This window comes from Bacillus rossius, chromosome 1 (assembly GCF_032445375.1).
Source record: "Bacillus rossius redtenbacheri isolate Brsri chromosome 1, Brsri_v3, whole genome shotgun sequence".
Classification (NCBI taxonomy): domain Eukaryota; kingdom Metazoa; phylum Arthropoda; class Insecta; order Phasmatodea; family Bacillidae; genus Bacillus; species Bacillus rossius.
The window spans coordinates 59,265,186-59,283,988 of NC_086330.1; the positions used below are offsets into that span (position 1 = coordinate 59,265,186).

General features: G+C 36.6%; 1 protein-coding gene across 1 annotated transcript in view; it reads left to right on the forward strand.

Annotated features, from left to right (window-relative positions):
• Nucleotides 1-18,803, forward strand: part of LOC134536568 (leukocyte tyrosine kinase receptor) — a 311,306-nt gene that overhangs the window by 276,376 nt on the left and 16,127 nt on the right. Inside the window, exons 19-21 of the mRNA XM_063376323.1 lie at nucleotides 4-94; nucleotides 3,415-3,800; nucleotides 9,114-9,215. Coding sequence (XP_063232393.1) covers nucleotides 4-94; nucleotides 3,415-3,800; nucleotides 9,114-9,215 — 579 coding nt within the window. The remainder of the gene's footprint in view (nucleotides 1-3; nucleotides 95-3,414; nucleotides 3,801-9,113; nucleotides 9,216-18,803) is intronic.

Below are 18,803 nucleotides of genomic sequence, written 5' to 3' on the forward strand. Positions count from 1 at the left end.
CAGGGCTCTGGGACAAGGGGCTTTTGGAGAGGTCTACCAGGGTTTCTTCAGACATCGCGCAGGAGACGCTGTAGAAATGCCGGTCGCTGTCAAGGTAAGTTCTGAAGCAGAGGGAGGAAATGCATGCATTACTTCACGAATACCGCGTGAAGCCGCCATGTTTGCGAGAAACCCAAACATTAGGTGAAGATTCGTAGAAATAGTTTCGTAATAAATAATGTACTTTAAGTCTGACAAAGAATAATGGAGTTTGTAAAAAATGCTTACTGTGAATTTGTCAAGCACCATTTCCGCAATGTTTTGGACATTGTAATATTGTAATGGTAGCCTATGGTAAAAAAAAGACAAACTACGTCACAGCATGCTATATTTTAAAAATTCGTAACTCAGGAGTTATTACTTTTTTCAGCATATTAAAGTTTCAATTAGTTGAAGAATATTTCAACTTAAAACTGATACCCATATGAAAACATAAAAAAGCTAATGAACATAGTTTTCATACTTAAGTCGCATACTGTGTACGTACACACTGGAAGCTTGTGACGTCATGGATAGCCGTGCTGCCAACGATGCTATCGATGCTTCCGAACATAAATATTTATGTTTTAGTCATATTCAACAGTTTGATTGAGTGATTGTTTGGACTCGGTTTTAATCGCCATTTTGGTTATTTCATTTTGCATGCATTACTATAATTAAAGGGCTTTTCCTTTTCTACCGTAAAAATTTGGACATCAGATATTTACCAGACGTTATTTGGTAGCTGTTAAATGCCACGCAAATTATCATTATTGTAAGTAATTTCTTGACAGTTTACTGCTGTTCAATAACTCTTAGAAAGTAAGGAGAAATACTTGAAATTAAAATGTCTATAGCGATTAGTTTACATAAATAGTGATTGGATAAAAATAAAAATGAAATAAAATGAAATTTTTATATGGCGTATGATACTGAACCTTAAAATAGGCGTTTTAACTATACACTTGATATTTGGAGTGTTTTGGCTGTAAAAATAACGCAACCCCGATGATACTGTATCCTCTCTAAATTTTACGGGATAAGATGCATTTGTACATCATTTTATTGACGAAATAAATGGAATGAAAGAAAATTATTTAATGGTTAAGAAACAGTTGCAAATATAAATAATTTTTTTCAGATTTATATGTTTATGGGCTGTTGTTTACAATATTCAACGTGAAGTTACGGTAATATGTTGCTTTAAAATGTGAAATCAAACGAAATGTTTCACATTAGCTGCAGGTTTGCTACTTGTATAATTTTTTTTTTAATTTTTAATCTAAAAATTAACTTAGGGAAATCTTAGAAAAGTGTAAAGTTAAAATTCTTTAGCATATTAAAGTCGGTGGGTGCGAAATATTTATAGAAGGCAAAAACAAAGAATGACTGCAAAATATATTTTTTAGACATGGAATTCTTAGTGTGAAATAATTCACCCTGACCGGAAATCATACGATATCCTAAAAGTTGTCAAAGTAATTGTTTTTAAATTTGCATCGCAGGACAAAGTGTGAAGCTCGTTCGTTGTCGAATGCTAATATTTTTACTCTGGAATCATAAATTTCTTCTATTAACACTTTTCATATTATTGAACGTATTTTCTCATTGAAATCTGCATGTATGAAGTCTAATTTTTAGCGGCTCCTTAGCTCTGCAAGCTACAGCAGGGAAGGATAGTAATCGCTCGGTTCCGAGAAATGGAGTGTGAGAACAACTGCCCTGTTAGTATTTTTTTAATAAACCCCAAAAGTGCTTTGTTCATGCGTGTTACTTTGTAGACAACATCACTCATAAAATGCATCGTATCATAAACATAAATCACGTGAATGGACCTTATTACAAATTAAACCTTGACTATGTTTCTAACTTGAAAATTCCACCAAAAACTCTTTTAACATATGTAGCTTTTCTTTCGCTACGTTCCAAGCTTTCATTGCCGAATCACTAACTTAAATGGCGAAATTGCTAGAAGGTTGGTTCTTTTTTTTCTTTTCTATTTACTTACATTAGCTTTAGTATCTAACGGATTATAACATAGATAATTAAGAAAAACTCATTCATAATCAAACTGGGATTCTTACTCAGGATTTAAGTATGGGAAGACTGGTTCCTGGACTTCGAGGCTGACGTTTGTGCTGATGATGGTGGCGACTGCATTATTAGAAGTTGCGGGTTACGCTGCAACATGGAGTGAAATGCTCTGTGTGAACCTGGTTATAAGAATAAAGAGCCGTTAGATCATCGCTCATACGGGAATTAACATAGGCCTACTAGGGCGATGATGTTTGGCCTTGGAGTTGAATCTGTGTTGAGTCCGAGTAGGAAGTATACGAATTGTTCTTGGACAGTTATTATGTGTACTGATCATTCAATGTTCTAAGCACGTTTCCCCAGTCAGGCACCGCAAGAAAATTCTATTTAATACAATGTACATGTAAGACATTATATTCTATATATAGAATGAGGAGGCAAACAAGCTTTAGGTACTGCCTAGGCAAGATTATACTACTATGTCAATGAATAATGCGGGAATACTACCAAGGTAAATAATTGCATCAATAAAAGTACCCTAAGATACAATTATATTTAATTATAGGAAAATTTTCCAACCTTACTGACAATTAAGCACTCTAACCAACCAGAACTCAACTGCGGCTGATTTTGTCCTCATGCCACACTTTGCGAATTATCACAACCATTAATCAGTGAGTGACGTGAAGAAAGGAAATAAAATACTTTTTTGTTGGGTCAAGCTTAAGTTAATCAAGTATGAAACTTGCAGCCAAGGCTGATGCTTATAGAGAAGTACTGGAACACCTTCTTATCCTGATTAGTTTTATTTGGCAATAAATCCGTTTGACTAATTTTTTGTTAGATGTTCACACTCCATATCTTAAAACCACCCCAGTTATGGCTTACTGATGATGCATATGGAACCGACGCCGGTGTTTTTTTTTTTGGAGAAACACGTCCCACTACCAGGTATTTATAGAAAATTAATTTCAGAAGGTTTCGAGCAGTGTTTATTCGTAGTGAATATAATTGGCCATCCAGTTAAAAAAGGAAAATAGGGAGGTATTTTTCAGAATTGAACCTCTTTCATGGAGAAGAAGAAGGGTGTACATCTTCTCACAGATGACGTATTATGTACCTTATTAGTTTCTTTCAAAGTGTCGAAACAAAAAAAAACTAAGCTGTTTATTTCTGAAATGGTTATTTTATGCATTTATATATTATTTTTTCCCACTTCAACGACATGTAGATTGTACTTGGAGTATGATGTTTTTCGTGATATCGTGACTCACTGAATTACCATACATTTCGAGTTGGCCAGTGCTCGCTGTGCGCACTTGCACGCTATTGTTTGAGTAGACCCTGGACCTATGTTCGAAGACCCTGCCCGAGCTGTCCACCAACCAGGCGGAGACGGACTTCCTGATGGAGGCGCTGATCATGAGCAAGTTCAAGCACCCCAACATCGTGCACTTCATCGGCGTGTGCTTCGACAAGCACCCGCGCTTCATCGTGCTGGAGCTGCTGGCCGGCGGTGACCTCAAGACGTTCCTGCGCGAGTCGCGCCCCAAGCCCGACCGGCCGTCGCCGCTGCGCATGAAGGACCTCATGACGTGCGCCGTGGACGTGGCCAAGGGCTGCAAGTACATGGAGGACAACCGCTTCATCCACCGGGACATCGCGGCCAGGAACTGCCTGCTCACCACCAAGGGCCCCGGCCGGGTCGTCAAGATAGCCGACTTCGGCATGGCCAGGGACATATACAGGTGAGACCTCGGTAGGTAGGGCCAGATACATAGACAGGTGAGACCTCGGTAGGATCAGAGACATATACAGGTGATATACTTCGGCATAACCTGAGTCTTACACAGGTGGAACCTTGGTAGGGTCAGAGACAAATACAGGCGAGACCTTGTTAGGGCCAGATACATATACAGGTGAGACATCGGTAGGATCAGAGACATATACAGGTGATATACTTCGGTATAACCTGAGTCTTACAAAGGTGGAACCTTGGTAGGGCCGGAGACAAATACAGGTGAGACCTTGGTAGGGCCAGAGACATATACAGGTGATAAAACTTCGGCATGGCCAGATAAATTTATATAGGTGAGACCTTGGTAGGGCCAGATACATGTACAGGTGATGAGACTACGGAATGGCCAGGAACATATACAGGTGAGACCTCGGTAGGATCAGAGACAAATACAGGTGAGACCTCGGTAGGGCCAGATACATATACAGGTGAGACATCGGTAGGATCAGATACATATACAGGTGATATACTTCGGTATAACCTGAGTCTTACAAAGGTGGAACCTTGGTAGGGCCAGAGACAAATACAGGTGAGACCTCGGTAGGATCAGAGACATATATAGGCGTGACTTCAGCATGATCAGACTTATAAATGCAAGGCTTTGGCATGAACAGAAAAATACATATGTGAGACTTTGGAATTATTTAAGACAATAACAGGTGAGAATTTTTTAGGGCCATGAAAATATTCAGAGGGAACGTTGGTGTAGCCAAAGGATATATACAGGTTGAGAATTCGACATGGCGAGTGACATGACCTGTTAAGACTTTGACTTGACCCGAGACATATAAGCCTACAGTTAAGACTTCGGCAGTGGTAGAGACATACAAAGGCAAGGTTCCCGAATATAAATCACTAATTAAAAGAATTGATCTCGATGCGTGGGGGATATTGGTGTCATTAGAGATTGTGAGATATGATTAGATGAATATGAATAATTAACTGAATTTATTGGAGAAAGTAGTTTATGTAACCCCTCAAAAATCATACAGCCTCGCTGCAACGTCCGCCACGTTTCCCCACTGAAGAAATACCTGGGTTCAACTCCGCTGGAAATTAAACCATGGTCTCTTTGGTGGGAGGCGAGTGAGCTAACCACTTGACCACGTAGCCTCCATTACTGCAAATAGTTATACCATCGAAATAATTTAGAGTTTCGTCAAATTAATACACTTATTTATACAACCCAAATCACTTGACGCAGTTACTCAAAATGAAGAGAATCATAATCACGTTTGCAATATAATTTTTTTAAAATTTTAATTGTTAGCTCAAATAAGTTACGATAAGTAAATTTAATTTTTTTATAATAATAGTTTTTTTTTAGAAATAATCTCATTTATTAAAAAGTAACAGGTTTAAATAGTAATGCAATAATGAGTAATTCTTTTTCACTAGGTACATGCTGTAAATAAACAAGATTTAATTTCAACCTAAAGTAATATTTTTCAATATTTGTTTAAAATTTTGTCTTATTTCTTTAACATATGCTACTTTTCAAAAATACATTTCTTATAATATATTTCATATATAATTTCAGTTAAATATATGAGTGAGTGGCAAATGTATGCTTATGTTTCGTAGTTTCAAAGAATTTTCATGGGTTTTCTAAATTACTTCCAGAACTTAATGAAATTTTTATTGATAAATCTCTTAAGAAATTTCTTCCAATATTTTATTTGTGTTTCTTAGTCATTAAATTACTACAACTCTCTTTGGTGAACGTGTTATGATTGTGTTTAATGTAGTGCAAGTTAGGCTTGAGCTGGAATATGAATAACTAGCTGCCCGACCCGGCTTCGCACGGCTATACTAATGGAAAACAAGTAAGCCACTACTCCCATTTACAGTAATGGTGAATAAAAAAAATTCAGTGAAAATTTATTACAATGCTGTATAATGTACCGGAGAGAAAATGAATAGCACCGATGGTTTCCCGACTCGTGCACGCAACGTACAACTGATGTACCCGTACTTCGCTACGGCAGTCTACAGGCAGATCACTCTTGCGCCGCTCATTATACAAGCCCCTCCTTGTGGGTACGCCACTGCCGCGCGATGCCCGTTGCCATGGAGACGCAGAAGGCATGACAAATGCAAAATCCTGTTCTCATGCAGTCAAAGTACCCACTGTTGGCTGGTTTTAACCACCCATGGGATCTAATTTTCGGAAAATGTCATCCTGCGTAACATAAGGAACATTACTGTGAAGTTTCAAGTCTGTAAAATATATATACTTGAAAAAAAGGGCAATTTTTGATATTTAAAGTACCCACAAAATTTAAACGGTGATGAGGACTGCACTAACAATGAAATAGTCGTTGCCATAGAGACGAATGAAGCATCAACAAAGCAACAGCCGTTGCCATGGTGATTTCCTACCAAAAACTGGAAATTTTGATATATTACGCCCCCGAAACTCCCCTTGGGATCGGATTTCCGCAGAATCCGTTCTTAGTGAGCGTCTACATCACAAAATGAGTAACTATGCTAAATTTCAAGTCAATCGGGCTTATAGTTTTAGAGATCTCGTGATGAGTGAGTCAGTGAGTGGTATTTCGCTTAATAAACTTCTAGCGCCTGCGGCATTGTCAACACACACTTCGTACGAGTACTGCATGTTGTATCTAACCCCCTCCAACGCATTTGATTTTAAATTGGACTTTTAGTAAGGATCCCTAATGTTATTGCTAATATAATATAGCCTATAGCCTTCCTCGATAAATGTACTATCCAACAATGAAAGAATTTTTCAAATCGGACTAGTGGTTCCTGAGATTAGCGCGTTCAAACAAACAAACAAACTCTTCAGCTTTATAATATTAGTGTAGATTATTAAAAACTATTTGACCCTCTCAGTGGTAAACTTGAGTGAAGCTATCCAATTGGTTAATTTGGTGCACAAATATCACATTTATGTGTAATGTTACGATAAATCAGAGGTTATTTATTTTATAACACAGCTTTATTGTAACTGTTATAATAACATCCATTTAATTGAAAAACCCAAATAAAAACATGTGTGCACTTATAAACACGCGTTGGCATGATAAAGAAACTAAGAATTAACATGAATGCTAACAATGTATTAAAGTAAGTCTATGAAAGCAGTGAAGTGAGATAATGAAAACTAATAATAATATTCCTTTAAATTATACATACTTATTTGACCAGTGCATAGGCTACATGCTTGGGTAAAAAACGCGAACGTTTTCAGTGGTAGGAGATAATTGCGAAAGCTGCCAACCATCATTGTCGTATGCTGTGTATTTTCCACCCAAAAAACGTTTCTTAGCATATCATGATAACCGAGTCCTTTTTCCTTATGTATATGGCGGAATGATTCTTCCTGATCTAATAAAGTACCTTTACCACGTTTTGAACTAACCCTAGCAACTAGGAGGGGCCTGCGTTGTGCGTGTTTTTCTACAAACAAGTTTTTGTTATTACCTGACTGGTTCTCTTCTCAGTAAAACGTGGCTAGCTAATAACGCGGGCAATACAGTCTTTCTTTGTATCAGTTTTCTATAAATTTACGCCACTGTCGCCACTGTATGTATAGTGAAAATAAATACACTCCACATAAATAACATTAAAAATACAAAACAGTTCTGTAGTTTATTTTACTATCCAAAGGAAAGAAAAACTATAGTATTCCTAATAATTTGCTGAATTTCGGGTTTTCCACTTAGTCCTAGTTTTAACAGTAAAAGTTGTATAATCGAATTTTTGCATTTGACCTAAGTTCTTTTAAAAGGATTTGCACTTTTTACATTTTCTTATTGCTAGTTCCTATTTACTATATTATATTATACTAGCCTCAAACACTGAACAAAATAATGTTACATCGTGTGTACGGTTAGTCAGGCTAGGTTGGCTTTACTTAAAATACTGAAAAATGGTTTGAACGATTTGTTTATTTAGTTTAAGTTAGCTTTATTAAAAGTACTATAAACTGATGTAAACGGTTGGTTAGGTTAGATAAGCAACATTACAAATACAATCTATGAGAGAATATCCGCTAATTTAAACCAAATATTGACGAGAATAATATTTTGTCTCGTTAAAACAAGCTCACTCACAAAATCTCGCTGGTTGAGAATATATATTTGTGAACATAGGCAAGTGTTTGTTTGTCGCCTACATGTTCACTATGTGCTCTCTCATAGAAACAATATTTAATATTAATGGAATTTACAGGCCTACGTATAGAAATAATGTAATAAGGTATTAATTAACGGAATAGGCCTACATATTTAAAAATAAACGTGTTTGCAAATATTTGCGTGAAAACGTACACAGCTGGTGGCGATGTTAAAACATCACTCGGCACAGTGCTATTATCACAGGGTCTTTACGCACTGAAATTTAGGTAGTTTATACTTTTTACAGAAATGATTTATACCTGAGTAATAAAGGACTATAATTCAATAACCAAGCAAGTTACGATCGTTATAGATAAAATCACAAACGGATTGGTATATACTTCTGACTATACAATTTTACACCTTTGACAAGATGGCTTCCACGCATCATGAATTCCGTACACAAGTATTTCCTTTCGCAAACACTACCGTTCGCGTATGCGCACGAACAGCCGATGGAAACTGAAAATTCACTCCCAACAATGCCCTTGAAGATGTACCTATAACTTCAACAAAAACACCGTATGTTGATATAGTAATTAATCGTCGCATTAAATTTTTTTTTTGTCTTTTACAAGAAAAGCCCTAGGAAAATCAGCTGCCATATATATCACTTGAAAAACTGTAAGGCAGATTTGATATCGTATACCTAAACGGTTGTTTAGGTTTGGTTAGCTGTTATAAAATACTGTAAAATGGTTTCAACAATTGGTTTGTTTAGTTTTAGGTCAGCCTGAATTAATATACTATAAAGTGATGTAAACGGATAATTAGGTTGGATAAGCAACATTAAAAATACTATCGCTGAAAGAATATACGATGAAATGAAATATTGACAAGTACAATATGATGTCTCGTTAAGACAGTCTCACTCACGAAATCTCGCTGGCTGAAAATGTGTTTGTGAACATAAACAAGCGTTTTTTACTACCTACATGTTCACATTTTACTCTCTCATAAGATACATTATTTCATATTATCTGAATTTACAGGCCGACATATCGAATTTGTAATTTTCAAAGTTATGCCTTGTAGTTTTACGAGTGATGTCGTTGGCAAATGAGTTTCCAAGGATTTTCCTTGCAAGCATTTTTTGCAGTGTATTATTTTATTCCCAGGGCCGACTACTACAGGAAAGGTGGAAAAGCAATGCTGCCCATCAAGTGGATGCCCCCAGAAGCGTTTCTGGATGGAATATTCACTTCCAAGACAGACGTATGGTAAAGTATATATTAATATATAATTAAAATAATCCAAAGAAAAACTTTTTCCGAAACAATATTTTTTTTTAAATGAGGAATGCGCACTAAGTAGTTAATCTGTAACCCTCCTTACACATTCCTACATTAGCGGTACTATCACTGAAATTTGTTGTTTTTATTTTAATTTTCAAGGGGGTAGGTCTCATTCCAGGTCATTATTTTATATTTACGTTCTGCACCTTTAAACCTGCTGAATTTTTGAGCTGCTGAACTTTAACAAAATGAAAAATTAATTATATCGCAAAGTTGCATTTTTAACATTTTCGTGCAGTGTGGATAAGGAGAATTAAGTGGAATATCAAACTGGAACTTTTTGTTTTTCAAGTGAATTTTACTGGCTACTTTATGATATGTTTGATTTATTTCAGAAATTAATTATTTAATATTACAGAGCCTTTTAAAATACTCAGTATTTTTATGAATTTAAAATGTTAAATAAAATTAAATATTATTTCGAAAAATTAAAACAATATCACTCAGTAGCCACCAGAATTGCCTTAAATCAAAATTTTCAGTTATGTATTCCATATAGTTCTCCTTATCCGTACTGCACAAAAATGTTAAAAATTCAACATGCAAAAAGTAGGAACAATTTTTATTTTTTATTTTGTTGAAGTTCTGCCGCTCTAAAAGTCAACCATGTTAAACCGTGTTAACCATATTAAACATAAATTTAAATAATGACCTGGAGCTGAACAAACCCCCTTAAACTTAAACATGAAAACAAAGAAAGTGAGTTAAATCAGTACTTTACTCCTCCCCAATTATTAATGAGGAATAATTATCCCGAAGATTATAAAATATAATTATGCTTTACAAGAAATATAAAAGCCGATATTTGAACTTAAAAGAATTAACATTATTCATTTTATGAATCCATGAAAACCACATAGATATCCTCGTACAACTCTTCAAGTAGTTGTTAAAATTTTAAGATGTTTAAATGTTTTACCAAAATGTGTTTAAATCGCTAGAAACTTTAATCGGCTCCTTTTTGTTACCAGATAATTATGTACTTACTATATCTAGGTTTGAAAGGTTTATTTTAAATCGTGACAACTTACATTGATTTATGTTTATTTTGTGCCGAAATTTGGTGGTCCACCCCTGCACAAATTAGGAATTTGTGTTGATTTTTTAATACCGTAATTTTACAAACCAAAGAACAGTTATACAATATTTTTTTTTTTTTACTTTCGTAAAATGCCACTACGCACCAAATACATTTTCCCATTACTATTCTATCCTGCTTTTGCAACCACTTGTTTCCCACTATCATCAAAACAATATTTATAAAAAAATATATTATACACAGAAATTACTGCCGCGGGTATTTTTACGCCAACACGCTTGATGCTCTGTACATTTACATCTCTTAATAGTACTAAACAAATTCGCTGTTTGTGTGCTCACTTCGTCTAAACTACACAATGGATTTTAATTCAGGTTTTACCAACTTTTAGAGAATATTTTCTTGAATTGTGTTAGCAAATTCATACTGAATTTAAAGTTAGTAGAGAAATCTCGATGTCTTGAAATGAAATCGTAATCTCTTTTAGGTAGTTTACATGGCTTACGCTGACTTAAAACATGACTTATACGTCTAATAAATGTACAAAAGAAATTGTAGGTCTTAAAAGAAATTTCCGCGACAGCACATTCCTGCCTTCTTCCAAGGATAACCGACGGTGATTAGGAATAGATTGATCGTGTGACTTTTAAACAAAATCTTTTTGCGTTGTCTCATGAGAAAAGAGCTGGCAACATTTTTTTTACAAATATATTCTTTAGTTATGGATAGTAGGTGTCCGTAAGTACATACTATTTAAAAACACTGGACACTCATGGTCCCATTATAAACAGTCGAAACTGAGTACAGCACGCAGTCGTTAACAACTGCTTGTTTCACATTAAACATTCATTATTTTTGCAAATGTTTTCAATTTTTTTAACTTTTACTTGTAAGATATATTTCCTTTTAAATACTTAGCGCTAACCAAGTTAAATAAAACCGCATGTGTTGTAACAGTTGTCATTTAATGGACAATTTTATGATTTATTTAAACGCTTATTTTTTTCTACAGAATGTTTACTAACATAAAATTGCTTGGAAACAAGGGCGTCTACAGGTACTAAAAAATTAGAGAAACTTAAGTTGTGGTAAGGAAAATAACAAAAAGTTCCATAAATAAAAAGTAACAGTGCTGAAAAAAGAGAAACTTAAATTTCCATCAGACTTTGGATAACTTTTATTTAGTTTTTTTATGCCGCATTTAAGTTAAAGAAACACTTTAAATATAAATATTAGGAGAAATGTCATCTTTCATGATGAAAAAATTATATTTGAAAAATAAATTTTTATTTTATTATTGAGTTAGATTTTAGGTAAACAAAGCGTTATAAAAATCAGGACTTTCCTGAGTATAGTAAATATGTTTCGTTATTAAAAAAAATTATCCTTATATTAAAACAATTATCATAAGATAAAAAATTGTTTAAAAGAAAATATTAATAAAGGTTTCTGAACATTTTTAATACTGTTTCACTAACTAGTTTTACACAATCTGACTTCCATAAGAACATATTACAATGAATGATCGTTTGTCCATCTATGTACTGTTCGGTACATTCTTTAATCCAGCACCAATCGAGCCACTCACGTTAATATTTTAATTTTTTAGTGGATTCCGGATGTTGCCATGGGCGCCAGGTAACATTACTGCGCTGTCAGCGTTTTTTCCCCTTCTTAGTTCGCTCAGCGTTTGTCGTTACTATCGGTTTTTATTTCAGAACAGCATTTCCTGTTTTCGGGCGGTTACATTTCCGTAATGAATTTTTTTTTAAGAAGACCAGCATACATCTATTATTTTTATCTTTCCATTGAGCAGGTGATCACAAATGGCTTTGAATACCAATATCTGTATATTAATTTTTATTTGGTATTCCCGTTAAAAACTATATCGTCGTTCGTTAATATAGCAAAATTGTTAATCCAGCACGGCGAAAGATCTGTAACTGTGGTACCACATTGCAGTTGTTTGTAATTGATGAAAACCCGGAAGTTTCGGGGATTTATTTATTGTCACGATAAAATTCAGAGTACAAGTTACAGGTTGTTCCAAAAATAATTTCCCAGTTTCAGTGGTATTTTAAAACAGTTAAATTTAGACTATTTATAACAAATCATTCATCAAATTGAAGGTGAGCTAACCTGGATCTTCTTACAGACGTTCAATATGTAAACCTTTAGTTATACGAAAACACAACCAACCTTAAAGTCCAATTCTTCCCACACTTTTTTTTAACACGTCCGGAGTAATGGAAGCTCTTCAATGCTGTATCTCAACTCCGGAAATTCATATAGTAGCAGCGGAATGTAGGTAAGATCTTTAATGAAGCTCCACAGGGAAAAAAAATCGCGTTGCGTTATGTCAGGTGAACATGGTGGCCAGTAAGAAATAACTATGCAGTTTCGAATTGCCTATACAATCGGAGGATGGTTTTGCCACATGGGGGATCACTATAAAAATTTAAAAGAAACGCACGTTTGAACTTAAATTACATATTCACTCTTAGCAAATTGCAGAACATAAAACGCTTTACGCTCAGGAGTCGCCATTTTTATTAGGTAGCCCTGCACGCGAGAAAACAACAAATCAGTACTCGCGCATGCTTGATTAAAACTGTTAGTGTTTCTATTTAATTATGACCAAGAACCAACAGTCTTCAACGCTCACAGTTGATACTACTAAAATTTATAACTGGAATATTCTTTTATGTTCATACTGTGTAGAACTGCTTTCCAATTGGTGGTTCTCTCTTTGCAGAAATTCCATTTTTTTTTGGGTGGGTCGATTTGATTCGGTCTCTGCGGCTAACTGGTGGTTCACTGGCCCACAGTCGTGGAGATGATTGTGATAACAAAGCTCAAAGCAATGAAAAGGCATGAGTGAGTAGTATAACATAGCCGGTCCTGAAACAGGCGCCAGGCGGTGGATTGAGATTGTCGGTCCGCCATCTTGGATTTGTGACGTCACGGCGGCAAAAATTCCTCAAAATTCCTCAAAAATGACTCAAAATGACTCAAAATTTCCCGTTTTAAGAAAAAATTTCCCGTTTTCGAGGGAAAAATTCCCGTTTCGAGGGAAAATTTCCCGTTTTATTCCTCAAAAATCCCAGCGGCTAGAAATGTCCTGATAGAGGCTTAAGCATCCTTAACTCAAGCCTCAGTTAAGCCTCTATCAGGATGTGACCTTGACCTTTGACCTTGACCCCGACGGCCATCTTGGATCCACCATCTTGGATGACGTCATTTCGTTTTCTCGAACATTCCGTCATTGTGTTATCGGCCATTTTGAATTATGACGTCACCGTTGCAATTTCCGTTACGGCCGCCATCTTTAAATTTATTATCCGATTTTAATGAAAAAAATTTAAAAATTATAAAAAAATTAAATAATAAAATTTTTAATAAAATATTTAAAAAACAAACATTTACGACACGGAGCTCGGAGTCCTCGGTTCAAACCCGACGAGTGCAATAAATAAAAATGGCGACCGATCCTTCCCCCGCGGTGACTGCAGGCATACTGACTCCCTCCACTTTTTTTTTCAAAGCATATATATATCGTCATCTAGTATGACGTCATGTCCGTCATCTTGTCCTCGTCTGCTGGAAGCCATCATCAGTGTATCGTCGGCGAAAGTGCGCTGACGCCATGTTAGTTTAATTCTTATCCGCTAGAGTACAGTAATAATTTATTATTGCTGTGACACCCGACATCTTGTCATTTGGCCGCCAAATTGAAAATCCGTAATTATTTAGCTAGAAATTCGGGAAAAATTCCAAAATTCATTAAATAAATTTGTAATCTATATACTGATTGAATAGGTCGACTAAGGTCCTTGGTACGATCTAGGACGATGCAAAAAAATTAAATATAACATCAATTTAACATAATAGTAACAGGTTCGAGGAATGAAACACCACAAGTTCTTTTACAAACATAATATTTATTACATAATTTCTATTCTACTACAGGATCATTTGCGAAAGCCAGCAATCTTATAATCATTTAGTTCCGCAGCGGTGTGAAATGACTAATTCTTAGCTCCAATCGGTTTATACTAGACATAGTCCAGCCAGAACCTTTACAGACATAGTCAACCTCTTCTTGACAGAGTTTCTAGAAAACCGTTTTTAAAAGTTTGCTTCACATCGTTAGAACTGTAAATTACTGCAGCCGATGTCTTGAATGCACACTTCTTCACTTTGTCATCGAACGAATATGGCTTTCCATATATACAGTCCAACCACAAGTTATATTTCAAAGGACCGTTTGTTGCTACATCATCAGTAAGCTGATTGATTATGTCCTCTCTGATATCATCAAGAAAATTACAAATGTCTTTCGACTCACCTAACGTATTTAAATAATAGAAGTCCTTCAATGTTCCACGAAATGCAGACTGCGCTAAGTAGAAGCCATTATCGTTCACTTGTAATGCGCCGAACACAGTCTTAGGTTTATTTTCCTGTTCAGACGTCATACCAATCGGTTGCTGCACATCGGTTTTCTTGCTTGTACGCTCACGAGCCTTCAACCTAAACCGAGGGGTCGAAATTTCTGCAGGTAGTTCAGCAGTAGGCACACGGACTTCACCTTTACAGTTTTTCGCATGCCATCGCAAATTATCAATTCGAGTAAACCATTCATGACACTCATCACTTTGAAACTTCATGCGAGATGGATTCTTCGTGCATTTGCTCCGCTCATGTCTTCGTGCATCATGAGCAAATGCGAACGACGTATCACAGTAGCTGCAAGGATACCGTGGTGATGAAGACGAACCTTTCAGACCGGATCCAGATACTGACGTTGCCGCAGTTGCACCATCTCCAGGCATACTCTTATGAACATTAATGCATCGTTGTTGCGCTGAAACCTTTACTTTCTACCGAACAGAAGGACCTTTGCATGCCTTCATGTGCGTTTTCATATTATCTTTTCTGGCAAACTGCTTATGACATTTCTCACAATCAAACATTTTACGATATAGGTTCTTGGCACATTCTCTATTCTCATGTCGTCGAGCATTGCTGTTGTTTGAGAAAATCTTGTCGCAGTAACAGCACCGATGTTCGTTAGTTGTTGTCGATTTGGCATCCATTGAAGTCTCCATTGATGACGAACCAGCGTTCGTCGAGTTTCCCTGTGCAGCCAGCACTAGTAGCATTAAATTCTCTTCTGCTGGCGGTACCACGTCTGTTGAAGTCCTCTCCAGTGTTGACATCAACGTTGCCAACGGAATCTGCTCCACCATCGTCGACGCTGACGTTATGGTTCCCGCAGTCGATGGTACAACCTCCATCGAGTTCGTCGTTAAAGTCGGTAAAGATGCCATCGAGTTCGCAAGAACAGGTAATTACGTGATTAATGCACCAGATGAAACAAACTAGGTGATCCTTACACCGACGACGTCAGTAACAAACTGAGCGTCCTGTTTTCTAGGACTCGCTTATATACATGCACCGTATGGAATAATACGCTAGTCAAATCAAGAACCATTAACAATAATACTAGAGTCAAAACAACATTAAAAATAGAAGAACCATCAACGAAAATACAGCACATTTGGAAGCACCGGCAACGAAAAGGCAGCACATTTGGAAGCACCGACAAAGAAAAGGCAGCACCGCCAACGAAAAGGAAGCACATTTGGAAGCACCGACTACGAAAAGACAGCACATTTGGAAGCACCGACAACGAAAAGGCAGCACATTTGGAAGCACCGACAACGAAACGGCAGCACATTTGGAAACACCGACAACGAAAAGGCAGCACATTTGGAAGCACCGACTACGAAAAGGCAGCACATTTGGAAGCACCGACAACGAAAAGGCAGCATATTTGGAAGCACCGACAACGAAAAGGCAGCACATTTGGCAGCACCGACTACGAAAAGGCAGCACATTTGGAAGCACCGACAACGAAACGGCAGCACATTTGGAAGCACCGACAACGAAACGGCAGCACATTTGGAAGCACCGACAACAAAAAGGCAGCACATTTGGAAGCACCGACAACGAAACGGCAGAACATTTGAAAGCACCGACAACGAAAAGGCAGCACATTTGGAAGCACCGACAACGAAAAGGCAGCACATTTTGGACGCACCGACAACGAAAAGGCAGCACATTTGGAAGCACCGACAACGAAAAGGCAGCACATTTTGGACGCACCGACAACGAAAAGGCAGCACATTTGGAAGCACCGACAACGAAAAGGCAGCACATTTGGAAGCACCGACTACGAAAAGGCAGCACATTTGGAAGCACCGACAACGAAAAGGCAGCACATTTGGAAGCACCGACAACGAAAAGGCAGCACATTTGGCAGCACCGACTACGAAAAGGCAGCACATTTGGCAGCACCGACAACGAAAAGGCAGCACATTTGGAAGCACCGACATCGAAAAGGCAGCACATTTGGAAGCACCGACAACGAAAAGGCAGCACATTTGGAAGCACCGACAACGAAAAGGCAGCACATTTGGAAGCACCATCATCGAAAAGGCAGCACATTTTTTGGAAGCTCCATCAACAAAAAAAGGCTAAAAGGAAGCACAAGTTAGGAGATCTAAGTCTTAGTTAGAAATCAGAATACAAAAATAAAAACATTAAATTCTTAAAATTTAAATTATTTATTTTATTGCTTTACATTATACAAATGCAAGTAAAAAAAGCCATTATTGTATGTAGCCAGCATTCCTCAGTTCCTTGAGTATGAAGGATATTTCTTTGATGCACGAATAGTTTCCTGCACAAAGCGAACCATGTAGAAGTCTTAGCCGGTCAACCAATATGTTTGGATCTTTCCATGAAGTGTAATCATTCTCTTCTACCACCATCTTCCTTGCACCTTTATAATAAATATTATGATCTCTGGTGTCTTCCGTTTTACCACCAACCTCAGGGTAACTTTCATGTTTGAGATGGTGATCATCACAAGCTTGATCAGATTTATTTAATATATCACGTCGTTTCCATCGTTTCGGTCTCAGGACACCGCCACATTCTTCGATCTTGGCAGCTTTAGGTGCTTCATCATAGTCTATGTCTTTGTCAACAGCCTCAGAGTCACTGTAACAATCACCGTAGAAGGAATCGTCTTCACCCAATTTACCGTAATAATTCGATGTTGATGATGTTGAAGTGTCTTCATCGTCTTCATGCTTCCTTTTTAGGAGTCCATCATTTTTACAAAGTAGGAAAGATCTACTTGAATTCGGCTGGAATATATTCTCACTTTTCACGTTAAGGATTCTTCCATTGTCTTCATTCTTCCGTAAATCATCAACCTTCTTCAATTTAAGTTCTTTGTCGAGATCGGAAGAGCCAAGAAAATTATTGTCGTAATGCAGATCACTCTTCCTTAGGCTAGTATATTCATCGTTGTCCTCTAGCTTGTACGCAGGCTTGGCGCTACAAGTTCTGCCATGTCGTTTTAGGCTCTCTCTCCGCGTAAACGACTTGCTACATCGAACACAACTTATCATATTGCGCAGTGGATTTTTAACACAGTCATTCTTCTCGTGTTGTCTTTTATTCTTTCTCAAGATAAACTCTTTACTGCAAAACTTACACCTATGTTCTTTCGATACAGTGTCAGATCCCAAATCGGAATTCATATTAGTTACTGAGACTAATGCCAGATACCAATTGAGTGTTTTAAATTAGATTCAATACTTAAATAGAAATTTTTTCATATTTCATCAGCGAGAATTAATATATCTCATGCAAAAGTACTTTATGCATGTAGTTCTGCTTTTCAACAACAGATGTCGCCACATGTTGCTTGCAGGTAAATAATATTTAGTTCTTTTATGCGGGATGCGGGATGCTCACTAACGATCGCAAAAGAAGGATGGCTTCGCTAGACTCCAAGGAAAAGGAAGTTCGCCTTGCATGTTGGTGCTCCACAGATGTCTCATGGCGTAATATTAATTTGACTGAATAATGATATTTGTTAATTCCACCTGATAAAAATATTGCAAGTTTTGATTTAGTAGCAGACATTATCGAATTAAATGTAACTCCAAATAAAATAACATGTCTCATTAAACCAAAAAAAATCCATGCAAAGAGCGGTTTCTCAGAATAGACAGAAACACTTGAAGAAACCACAGGAATGATTGCAAGAACACGGGAAAAACCATCATAATATTGACCAGATTAATCGGAAGCACACAGAGAAAACCACCACATGTTTTCTTTGATATCATTAAATTACAAGAAAAAATATTTAAAAATAAAAAAAAATTAATAAAAAAATAAAAAAATAAAAAAAATGCATAAACAGTTTCTGCTAGCTTGTAAACTTATCATTGTTGAGCAAAGATAGAGTTCTTGTACAAGCCAGGAAGAGTGATCTGCATTACGACAATAATTTTCTTGGCTCTTCCGATCTCGACAAAGAACTTAAATTGAAGAAGGATGATGATTTACGGAAGAATGAAGACAATGGAAGAATCCTTAACGTGAAA